General features: G+C 39.9%; 1 protein-coding gene across 3 annotated transcripts in view; it reads right to left on the bottom strand.

Annotated features, from left to right (window-relative positions):
- The window catches only part of KATNAL2 (katanin catalytic subunit A1 like 2), a 111,072-nt gene extending 98,410 nt beyond the window's left edge, over positions 1-12,662 (bottom strand). For 2 of the 3 annotated variants that reach the window (XM_027526032.1, XM_027526033.1), the window contains exon 1: positions 12,517-12,662. In XM_027526032.1, coding sequence (XP_027381833.1) covers positions 12,517-12,567 — 51 coding nt within the window. In that variant the 5' untranslated portion in view covers positions 12,568-12,662. The remainder of the gene's footprint in view (positions 1-12,516) is intronic. The other variant, XM_027526034.1, reaches the window with a different exon arrangement.
- Between the last annotated feature and the right edge of the window lie 320 nt (positions 12,663-12,982).

Here is a 12,982-nt window from a genome sequence, read left to right as displayed (position 1 = left end):
AAATAAAGCAAAAATTGACAAAATCAAAAGGAGAAATAGGCAAAAAATACAATTACAGTGAGAGATACTTATATGCCTTCGAACAAAAAGAAAAAAAAATCTGTAACATATAAAAGATTTGAACAACACAATTAAGAAACTTAACCATACGTTGAGCCATAAAACAATTCTCGACAAATGTCAGAGGACTGAAATCCTGTAGAATGTTGCTAGTAAATACAGCACAATTAAACTAGAAAACAATGTCCAAAAGGTATCAGCAGACCTCCCATATGTAAATAATACACTTCTAAATACTTATGAGTCAGGGAAAAATCATAATAGATATAAGAAAATATTTGGAACTGAATGAAAAAAGCAAAAGTCGTTCAGTTGAGTCCAACTCTTTGCGCCCCCATGGACTATACAGTCCATGGAATTCTCCAGGCCAGAATACTGGAGTGGGTAGCCTTTCTCTCCTCCAGGGTATCTTCCCAACACAGGGATGGAACCCAGGTCTCCTGCATTGCAGGTGGATTCTTTTCCAGCTGAGCCACAAGGGAATAAAAAAGAAAAATTAAAATGCTACATATTAAAACATATGGAAGCAGGCAAAGCGGTGATTAAAGGAAAATTTAAATCTTTAAATGCATCTGTTAAAAGAAAAAAGATAAATATTAAAAATTAAGCAAATATATTAATAAATTATAAAAAATAATAAAGCCAAGGAAAGTATAGAAAATAACCATTTTTTATACTTTTTTTATTCTTTTGAATTTTTTATTTTGTACTAGGGTATACCTGATTAACAATGTTATGATAGTTTCAGGTAAATAGCGAAGGGACTCAGTCATACATATACATGTATCCACTTCCCACCTCAATCCCCCTCCCATCCAGATTGCCACATAACATTGACCGGACTTCCATGTGCTATACGGTAGGTCTTTGTTGGTTATCTGTTTTAAATACAGCAGTGTGTACATGTCCATCCCAAACTCCCTAACTATCCCTCCCATCCCCAGCAACCTAAGTTTGTTTTCTAAACCTGTGAATGTCTTTCTGTTTTGTAAGTTCATTTGTATCATTTCTTTTTAGATTTCACATATAAGGGATGTCATATGATATTTCTCCTTCTCTGTGTGACTTGACTTCCCTGGTGGCTCAGACAGTTAAGCGTCTGTCTACAATGTGGGAGACCTGGCTTCAATCCCTGGGTCGGGAAGATCCCCTGGGGAAGGAAATGGCAATCCACTCCAGTACTGTTGCCTGGAAAATCCCGTGGACAGAGGAGCCTGGTAGGCTACAGTCCATGGGGTCACAAAGAGTCGGACACGACTGAGCGACTTCACTTCACTTCTTCTCTGTCTGACTTACTTCATTCAGTATGACACTCTTTAGGTCCATCCATGTTACTGCAAATGGCATTATTTCATCCTTTTTAATGGCTGAGTAATAGTCCATTGTATATATGTAACACATCTTCTTCATCCATTCCTCCCTCAATGGACATTTAGACTGCTTACCTATCTTGGTTATTATAAACAGTGCTACAATGAACACTGGGGTGTATGTATCCTTTCAGATTATGTTTTTCTCTGGATAGATATATGCCCAGGAGTGGGATTGTAGGGTCATATGGTAGCTCTGTTTTTAGTTTTTTAAGAACCTCCATAGGAGAAGGCAATGGCACCCCACTCCAGTACTCTTGCCTGGAAAATCCCATGGATGGAGGAGCCTGGAGGCTGCAGTCCATGGGGTCGCTAAGAGTCGGACACGACTGATCGACTTCACTTTCACCTTTCACTTTCATGCACTGGAGAAGGAAATGGCAACCCACTCCAGTGTTCTTGCCTGGAGAATCCCAGGGACGGGGGAGCCTGGTAGGCTGCCATCTCTGGGGTCGCACAGAGTCGGACACAACTGAAGCAACTTAGCAGCAGCAGCATACTGTTCTTCATAGTGACTGTACCAATTTATATTCCCACCAACAGACTAGAAGGGTTCCCTTCTCTCCGTACCTTCTCCAGCGTTTGTTGTTTGTAGATCTTTTGATGCTAGCCTTCTGGCTGGTATGAGGTGATAGCTCACTGTTGTTTTGATTTGCAAAGAAATAATAATTTTAAGACCGCAAAAATAGAGAAACAGAAATCAAACAGACCATAGACAGGATCAACAAAACTTGGTTCTTTGAAAAGACTGACAAAATTGATAAACCTTTGGTAAGACTAATGAAGAAAAATAAGAGAAGGCACAAAAAAACCAATGTAAGAATAAAAAGGGAAGATGGTTACAGATTCCATATATATTTAATTTTTTAAGAAAGGATATTATGAAAAAAAAAGAAAGGATATTATGAACAATTATGCCAATAAATTTGAAAATTTAGATGAGATAAATAAATTCTAAAAAAACATAACATACCAAATCAACAGCAAAAAGAAATTTTAAAGTACCAACAGTTTTGATGAAAATAACCTGAATTTGTTAAAAACCACGCAATAAACAAACAAAAAACAAAGCAAAACACTTTCTACGGGAAATCCATTCTCAGATTTCTTTCAAGGCAAATTCTACCATTCAATGAAAAACACAATGGCAATCTTCATAATTTTTACTACTGAATGAAGAAGAGGGAATATTTCTTAATTTTTATGAGGACAACATATCTTTCATACTAAAACCTGACAAAGACACTCAAAAGAGGAAAACAATAGGCCAGTCTCACTCATTAATATAGATGGAAAAAGTCTAAGCAAAATATTAGCAAACTGAATCACCATTATGTAACATCAAACTTCAGCATATCCCAGGAATGAGATAAGACTGTTTAATATTAGAGAATCAAACAACATAGTTAATGCACCACATTATAAAATAAAGGGAAATATTATAATCACTTTAACAAATGTAGAAAAGTATTTGGTAAAAATCAACACACTTCTTTGATTTAAAAAAAGAACTCTAAGCACACTATTTTATATTGCTAAAATAAGATCAACATACAAAATCAATTGCATTTCTACATATTAGTAATAAATATAAAATTAAATTTTAAAAACCAAGAAACCATTTACAATGATATGAAAACCATTTAGAGTGGTATCAAGAACTACAAGTATTTCTAACAAAAATGGGCAAGTTTTCTATGCAGAAAACTCTAAACTGCTACTGAAAAAAATTAAGGAAGCCAGAATAAAAAGAGAAACCATACTCTTCAATTGGAGAATTCTTTGTAATTCTCATTATTTTTAAATCATCAATTCTTCTCAAATTTATTCTTCCAACTCAATGCCATCTCAATCAAAATTCAGCAACCTTTGTGGAATTTGACAAGTTGATTCTAAAATATGTAAACACATGTCAATAATAGTGTGACCATTTGACAAAAAAGAACAAGTGAGAAGTCTTTGCTCTAGAGGATATCAAGAATGGATTGGCGTTTAGTCACTAAACAAGTGTCTGACTCTTTTGCGGCCCCACGGACTGTAGGCTGCCAGGCTCCTCTGGCGATTTCCTAGGCAAGAATATTGGAGTGGGTTGCCATCTCCTTCTCCAGGGGATCTTTCCAACCCAGGGATCAATCCTGCGTTTCCTGCATTGGCAGGAGGATTCTTTACCACTGAGCCACCTGGGGAAGCCCATAAAGAATGGATATAACTTAAAAAATGAAAAAAATAAAAATAAAAGAATGGATACAACTATATTTCTAAGACAGTGTGGCATTGGCATAGGAAATAGACAAAAAGACCAATGGAACAGACTTGAGGACCCAGAAACAATTTTGCCTATTTTCTTATATCTTGTTTTTCTCCTTTTTATAATCATGTTTTCCGTAAATGTTTAAACATATTTATAACAACTGTTTTTAAAGACCCCCCATCCGCCAATTCTGTCTTTTGTTGTATTGCTGAGTCTTCTGTTGACGGATTTTTGTCGTTTTGGCACATTTTCCTGTTTTTTATGACCGCTAGCAGTTTTTTCCTTGGATGCCAGTCCTGCAAATCTCTAGATTATATTACCTTCTTTTAAGTATGTTGAGGGTTTGGGAGAAGCAGATCGTTCAGTTATTTGCAGGTAATTCTGATCCTATTAAGCTTTGTTAGAAAAGAGGTTATGTAAAGTCATGTTTATTCTAAGACTAGTTTTGTGCCAAGTCTCTTCAGTTGTGTCTGACTCTGCGACCCCATGGACTAGCCCACCAGGCTCCTCTGTCTATGGGAATCTCCAGGCAAGAATACTGAAGTGGGTTGCCATGCCCTCCTCCAGGGGAATCTTCCCTCACGCACTGCCTTCCTAGAATCTCCAGTAAATGCTCTGCTGTTCCACAAGAGGTCTCCACTCAGGTTGGTTGGACTTCAAACATCGCAGTGTTACACGAGCACGGGTAGCTGTTCCTCTTACAGTTCCCTGATAATTGGCTTTACCCCAGCTTCAAACATTTCCACTCTGTGTATGCACAGCTTAGTATTCAGCCCAAAACTCAGAAGCATGGAGCAATTTGTTTGCCAAGCTGCCTCCTCTCTGGTCCTCTTCCATCCCCATTCTAACCACCGAAGTCTTCCCAAATTCAGCTCCCTGTCTCATCTCTGCAAAACTGCTGGTACTATTTGCTGTATCACATTTGAAAGCAGGAAGCTGTATAAATTTTTTTAAATGTACACAAGACTGATCTGAATGGAGAGATATATACTTTTTATACTTAAAAATAAAATCTATTAAAATTAATGTAGTTGTTTTTTTTTACAAAAGAAAGAAAGGATGTTAACACAAAACACCAAATGTACAAATTCACATCTGTATATTCTCAGTTATGTGGTTAAAAGTAGGGGAATAAAGAAAAAAAAAACACATCTCCAAGAGTATCAATGTGACATTAGCAAAATGTTCCAGGTTGTCTGATCAGTCTCCCTTTCTTGGTCCAAGTACAGAAAAAATGTGGTTCAACATCAGCCACAGCATTTTTAAAGATCCCCACAAGGCTACACCGGTGGTCAGCAGTGAAGTAGTTAATCTTCCTTAAGTAAGTAAGAGCAGAGCAGAGCACTTAAAACATGAGTTACTTAAAATTCAGCTTAGCTTATGGTGATTTAGAGCTCATTTAATTAGTATTTAGAACTGCGCATTGTTTATAGCTATTGGTATTTCAATAGATGCTTAAATGTTTGAACATTTAAAGTTTAATAAGCCTTAGTTCTCTGAAGAAAAACATTGATGTAATTAAATTTTCAATTACCCTAGTTTTTTTTTTTTTTTTTTTAGGGGACCATGTGATTAATAAAAGCTAAGGCATTTAACAACACTCATTTAAAAACCTAATCTGCCACCTCATTAATTAGTTAACACTTATAGTAGGTATTTTTTTAATATAAAAGTTTCGCACAAGCGAAGTCACAACTTTTGAAAAGTACCTGTAATGACAAGTGAGAATAAATAAAAGTAATTTTGTATCAGATTATTTTGCACATGAATGTGTGGCTCAATTATGGCTTTCTAAAAACTGTTCTTCTGCATTGATACCAATTACTGTTTGTTTGGTTTAAATTCTGTGGTCAAATTAAAAACAATGAAGCAATTGCTCCTCAGAGTTCCTTTCCCCCAGGATCTTACCTTCAAGTGGGGAAAAAAAAAAAACAGTGGCAGAGGTTTACAAATTGGACACAGCTTTATTTTAATTAAACACTAAATTTAAAATGGAATAGGAGAAAATTCTCCACTCACAGATCTTTGCTACCCACAGATCATTACGGTACCACACAGGAGGTCATGATGCACACCCAGAACTACTGGATCACAACCTGAATGTTCAAAACATCCCAGGTGTTCAGTGTGCACACTAAAGACTCAGAAGCCCTTCTGAAACATTATCAGTTTACCAGTTAGAAAAGAAACTTACCAGAGTTCTTGCCTCAAGGAGCTTATAGTCTACTGGGGTCAGGGGAAGGAAAAGGACGGGAAAGGAAAAGGTCATGACAAGGAAAAATCCAATTATAATTTACTGGGATAAAGGTGGCATGGTGATGTCTACTCTTTGCATCAAGGAGGGGCACTTTGTCAACTTTGGAAAAGGCTGACCAAAAGGGGCAAGTTTAGATCCTAAAGAACAAAACTGTAAGGGACAGAGAAAGATAAGAGCATTAAAGAGGCCAAGAAGGAAAACAGAACTCTAGGAGACTGTAGTATCATGAAAACCAAGAGGCGTTTCCTAAGGCTAATCGGCAGTTTCAACGCCCAAAACATCACGGGTATCTCAAAACACCATGTTTTTATACATAGTAGTCACTAAGTAAGTGTTCATTGTAGGAGCTGATGAATAAATGTATATTTACACCTCAGTGTTAAGTAAAAACCAGTATATGAATTGAAAAGTATCTAACTCCCATTCTTAAGCTCAGCCACCAACCCCTATCATATGCAAATAAATAACCGTATTTAAAAGTAAATTTTAACATACAAACAAGTATGACAAATGCCTGATTTGAAACCCACAATAACAAAACAAACCTATCATTTAGATACGAATCATATATTAGTTGATTTTTTTTAAATTCACCTCCTGCAAAAGCAACTAGTGCGAGTCTTTGGGCCCAGTAGACAATACATATCTGTAAAACAAAAACTGTTCTAGAGATTGTTTCTCTCTGCTGTCTCCCCAAATCACATTAAAATGATGGTAAAGGAATTTTTTTAAAAAAGGAAAGAGTAAGTACAAATTTTGCTCTGAACAGTGAAGAGAAACCCCCCACCCCCAAACAACTGCCTTTCCCTGTTTAACTCCAACAGGGATAGGAAGCATGCTTGTTTTGCCCTCATTCCCTGTAGGAAAGCGAAGAGCATTTCTTGGAGAAACTGAAAACCTCAGAGCAAATATCTACAGAAACTGGCTTCTGTGGATGTCCCAATAAAAAAGCTCCTGCCTACCTGATCATCCAACAGAAAAACCCATCCCTATTTGAGGAGCCTCTTCTAAAGCTCACAGATTCTAATTCGCTTTTAGGTGTCTTACCTCAGGCAAGGTTCACTAGATTTCTGAGGAAAACCTACATGAAAGACAGAGCACCAGGGAAAAAAAGCAAAGAAAAACTAGAGAGGCAATGTTAGGGGAAGCACATTGAAACCGCCCACCCTGGCCAGACACCATGGTAACCATTTGCATGAGTTGTTTTATGACAGGAGATCCTGATAAGGAATAAGGAACTAATAAGCCACCACCAACCGGAAGAATTCAGGAAAGGTCTAAAGGAGACACCGTGTGTCCGTCCGCTTCCCAGAATCCCTCTCGCTAGCATCCATCTTGGCTGAACCATGCGTACGCCACCAGGAAAGACTCTGAATTAGAATGATTGGCCAAAGACCACCCGGAAACTAATCCCATCACCATAAAACTGTGAGACTGCAAGCCACGCAGCAGTGCACTTCTCCTGGGTTCCCTTACCCTACTGCTCTCCACCCGGGTGCCCTTTCCCAATAAAATCTCTTGCTTTGTCAGCACACGAGTCTCCTCGGACAATTCATTTCCTAGTGTTAGACAAGAGCCCAGTTTTGGGCCCTGGAAGGGGTCCGTCTTCCTGCAACAGAAACAGACAAAATACTAGGAGCAAAAGACAAAAAGGGAAGGGGGTGGGGCAGGGAGGGAGAGAAAACCTTCACAGTTAAAAGGAGCCATGAAAACGGAACACTGAGACAATAAGAAAGTATCTGGAAATAAAAATACGAAAGCAGAAATTTAAAACTCAACCAAATCAGATAAAAAGTTGACGAGGTCTCTTGATAAGAAAAAACAAGAGTAAGCATTGTAAAATAAAACAGAAACCAGCATGTTACAGATTCCATATGGAAGTCAAACATTCAATGAATAGGACTTCCAGGAAAGGAAAACAGGAAAACGAAAGGAAGGGAGGGAGGGAAGAAGGACAAGAGAGAAAGAAAGGAAGAGCAAGAGGGAAAAAGAGAGAGAGAGAAATTATCTAAAGAAATAATACAAGAATATTTTCCAGAATTGAGGGCATGAATTCCCTAATCTAAATGGCCCATAACTTCATACCAGCACTGGGAATGAAAAAGAATTCTCAACAAGTGATATCTTCATGAAAATTCAGAAACTAGAGATGGTAAGGAGAAGATTCTAAAAGGATTCAGAGAATGAATAACATCACACTTGTTGCTACCCCACTGGAAGCTAAAAAATAATGGAGAAATGCCTCCTCAAATGACATGAAATCAATTCCAACCTAGAGTATCAGTCTCAGCCACACCATCAACAAGGTGAGAGAAGGACAGAGTTGCACGCATAGTGTGCATGCATGCCAAGTCGCTTCAGTCATCTCCTGCACTGGCAGGCAGGTTCTTCACCTGGAAAGCCACTTCATACACTGCTGCTTTGTCTGGATGTATGTGCATACGTACTTCAAAAACTTTGCCTCCCATGTGCCCTTTCTCTGGCAGCCACTGGTTGGTGTATTTTGCTAAAACAGGGATATAAGGCAAGAAGGAGGAAAAAGGAACTTCCCTGGTGGCCCAGCGGTTGAGAATCTGCCTGCCAATGCAGAGGACATGGGTCTCATCTCTGGTCGGGGGACAATCCCACACGCCTCAGGGCAACAACGCCATTGGGCCGCACCTAGTGACCAGGGAGCAGCAACTACTGAAGCCCTAGTGCCCCGAGCCTGAGCTCTACATCAAGAGGAGCCATCACAATGAGGAGACTGCATATTGCAGCTAGAGAGTAGCCCCCATTCTCTGCAACTTAGAGAAAACCCACACAGCAACCAAGACCCAGCACAACCAAAAATGATTAAATAAATTGTTTAAGTCACTCTTCTAAACAAAAGGAAAGAAGGAAAAGAAAAAAACCTGAAAATTTTCTTGGTGAGCTTCACCACATGGAGAGGAGGTTTACAGTTTCTTCAGAAAATTTAGGAAGAAAGTAGTATCAAATATACAGAAAAGTAAACCTAAGAATAAGGCAGAGTTTAGTCAGACTATTTTTGGGGGCTCCAAAATCACTGCAGATGGTGACTGCAGCCATGAAATTAAAAGACACTTACTCCTTGGAAGGAAAGTTATGACCAACCTAGATAGCATATTCAAAAGCAGAGACATTACTTGCCAACAAAGGTCCATCTAGTCAAGGCTATGGTTTTTCCTGTGGTCATGTATGGATGTGAGAGTTGGACTGTGAAGAAGGCTGAGTGCCGAAGAATTGATGCTTTTGAACTGTGGTGTTGGAGAAGACTCTTGAGAGTCCCTTGGACTGCAAGGAGATCCAACCAGTCCATTCTGAAGGGGATCAGCCCTGGGATTTCTTTGGAAGGAATGATGCTAAAGCTGAAACTCCAGACTTTGGCCGCCTCATGCGAACAGTTGACTCGTTGGAAAAGACTCTGATGTTGGGAGGGATTGGGGACAGGAAGAGAAGGGGATGACAGAGGATGAGATGGCTGGATGGCATCACTGATTCGATGGACATGAGTCTGGGTGAACTCCGGGAGTTGGTGATGGACGGGGAAGCCTGGCGTGCTGGGATTCATGGGGTTGCAAAGAGTCGGACACGACTGAGCGACTGAACTGAAGCTACGACTGAGTCCTATCCCACAGTTAAATAAAAAATAAAATACAACCACAGTTTACCATATGGCTCAGCTGTGAATAATGGTTTCATGGTCGGATTAATATACACAATTATACTGAATTTGTATTTAATCAAAAATTGTGATAAAACGATCTTGGGAGAATGGAGGAAGGGAAGTATGGGCCAGAGAGAAAGAGAGAGGATGGGGAAGGAAAGAGGTAGGATAAAAAAAAGCCAAATGCTCACTTTCCATCAAAGTAAGTAGAATTTGCATCTGACAATGGAAAATCAAAATTCAGAAATTTTAACTTGTTATTTTGAAGAAGAAGGGCAAAAGTAGTTGCTTCTGGGGAGCAATACTTGAGGGTGTGAAAGGGAGCAGGAAACTTTCTTAAGTTCTGTAGAACTATTAAATCTTTTAAAACTGAGTGTGACATTACATTATTTAAAACAAAAATGCAATTGAAATATATATATATGAGAACATATATATTTAAAATTTGAAACAATAAAAATCACCCAAATAAAGAGGAAGTATTCTTGAAATCCAATACAGTAGATAACACAGATGATCAAGTTCCTATGGACATACATCAAATTCACTGATTATCTTCCCCACCTCAATCTATCCCCTCCACAGGCCCCTAATCAGTAAAATTCCTTGCATTTAGACCCCAGGAGTTTAAGACATCAATAAGCATACCTAAATATGGCTCTCCCTAGTGCCATCTTGCAATGGCAACCCACTCCAGTACTCTTGCCTGGAAAATCCCATGGACGGAGGAGCCTGGTGGGCTGCAGTCCATGGGGTTGCTAAGAGTCGGACATGACTGAGCGACTTCACTTTCACTTTTCACTTTCATGCATTGGAGAAGGAAATGGCAACCCACTCCAGTGTTCTTGCCTGGAGAATCCCAGGACGGTGGAGCCTGGTGGGCTGCCGTCTATGGGGCCGCACAGAGTCGGACACGACTGAAGTGACTTAGCAGCAGCAGCAGTGCCATCTTGGGAATAGAACAAAAAAACAAGATTGGGCCTCTGTCTTCAAGTCACGTGAATTCTGCCTGAGAGGCAATATCACATGCAGGAAACAGGTAATACCATAAATTAATCACAATTAAATAATAACCTACATGGCACAAACTATATAGAGTTCAGAAACATGTCAGATTTGAGAGAATGTTCCTAGAGCAGTGGGAGGCAAAGAGGAAGTTGGGCCACAACATTACCATGCTCTGTAGATCATGTCAAGGTGGTACTTTTATCCCGAGTATAATGGAAAGCCATTAAAAGGATCCTAGCCAAGGAGTGACACAATTTTAAGATCACTCTGATCGTTGGAGGAAAAATTGACTGAAAGGAGGTAAAACCAACAGGGGGAATGGTTAAGAGGCTATTGAAATGGTTCAAGTGATAGATTATGGTGGCTTGTACCCAGATAAAGGCTGTAGAAATATTTATTATTAAAGATCCATTATATAAATAGAACCTGTAAGATTTGCTGATGCCTTCCTTAAGCAGGAATTAGCAGGAAGAAGGAGCTAAGGATGACTCTCAGAATTCTGATTTGAGCCACTGGGTGGATGGTGGTTTCACATTCCCAGATAGAGGAAGACTGGAAAAGCCACAAGTTTTAGAGGGGAAGGTTAAGAGTTAGCGGTTGAACAAGTTAACATGCAGATACTTGATTTTCCACTGGATTTGTCAAGTAGTCAATTGATTTATCATCCTTTCTGTGTTCCATATTCTAGGATATCACATGGCTCAGCAAAGAAGTCCAGTCTAAAGTCAGTTTAAGGGAGCTGCTGGCATACAGATGGCATTGGAAGTCATGAAGATGTGTGAGACTATCTAGGGCAGTGGTTTTCCAACCTGGAGTCTGAATTTAAGATGCACGTTTCAATATCCTCATCCCAGAGAGCTTCTGATTCTGTAATTCTCAGGGAGGTGCAGAAATCTGCTTTATTAAAAGCCGTCCCCAAATGTTTTGATGCCGGTGGTTCAGGCTCAGGTTGGAAGGGCTTAAGCACAACCCAGAGGCGACAAAGTGGCAATAGCTAGTGTAGCCAATCCTTTCCATGAGTTGGAAAGAAACTGCAGAAGTTGGAGAGACACTGCTAGGTAGAGGGAGTGTAAGGCCAAAGGGTTACCTTTCATTGTGTATTATTAGCTTCTTTTTAAAGGTGGGAAACAGTAGAGTGGTGGTTCATAATCTTGGCTACACATTGCAATCGAGATTGAGATCACAACTGAGGTTTTAAAAACTATCAATGAACAGGATACACCAAAACCAGTAAATCAGAATCTCTGGAGGTGGAGCTTAAATATCAGTATTTTTCAACTAAAAAAAAAATGTTTGTAATCATTTTCCCCTTGAAGTATTGTTATATCCTCGATGCCTGGCATATAATACTGCTTCAATTTACGTTTTTTGTTGTGGAAAATATTGTTGAGCCAGTTAGCTAAGGACACAGATAATAGGTAACACTATGTATTGTAAAATTCATGTAATCTTTGTGTGAAAGGATTATAGTCCAATTACCTTACTTTCTACTGCGGGAACGGAAGCCTGAAAGAGGAATTAAATTCCTAAAGTCTCAACCTTGGTAGTAGTGAATCAGGACCAGAACCCCGTATTCCAACTCCCAAGTCAGTGTTATCCTGCGTTTCAACCATTTCATTTTGACCATACTCTAAATCCGCTCACTCATCAAGACTCAGCCTGCCTGATAATAATGCCTTCCCCTCAACACCTCATCTCCTCAGTCACAAACTCTGCCGTCTCTTTCATCAAACAGTAGTCGAGCCCAAATCCGACTTTCTTTCCGCAACCCCGCTTCAACCCTAGTCCCCAGACTTTGTGCTTGCGCCACAAGAGCAGCGGCCTCTGTCGCCATAGCAACTGGACACAGGAATCGGCCCGCAGGAAGAGGAGAGGAGTTTCTGATAGTATATGCTTTCCTTACCGCTTCCCGAGCCTGATGGGTGAACCTGAGGGTCTGGTAAGATAGCTCCATCAGGACGCTGCGTTAAGAACCGAGAGTAGGAAGAAAAGGAGCCAGTTATTAGGCCTACCAGTACAGCCACCAAGGCAGTTCAGGGAAATCTGACGCTTAACCAGCCCGCCCCCTTCAGGATTGGCCAGAGTTTAGACATGCCGGCCAATCACTGGACAAAGATGGATTCTTTCCGCATGCCAATCAACGTTAAAATAATCCTGTTAATCCGGAGCTTTTGCACCGCACTGGCCAATCAAGAGACACAAAGGGGATGATTGGCAGTTCAGTTCATTTCAGACGCTCGGTAGTGTCCGACTCTTTGCGACCCGGTGGACTGAAGCTCGCCAGGCTTCCCTGTCTTCACCAACTCCCGGAGTTTATTCAAACTCATATCCGTTGAGTCGGTGATGCCATCCAGCCATCTCATCCTCTC

This window comes from Bos indicus x Bos taurus, chromosome 24 (assembly GCF_003369695.1).
Source record: "Bos indicus x Bos taurus breed Angus x Brahman F1 hybrid chromosome 24, Bos_hybrid_MaternalHap_v2.0, whole genome shotgun sequence".
Lineage (NCBI taxonomy): Eukaryota > Metazoa > Chordata > Mammalia > Artiodactyla > Bovidae > Bos > Bos indicus x Bos taurus.
Note: the sequence above shows the minus strand (reverse complement) of the source record. Positions and strands in the feature narration are given on the sequence as shown.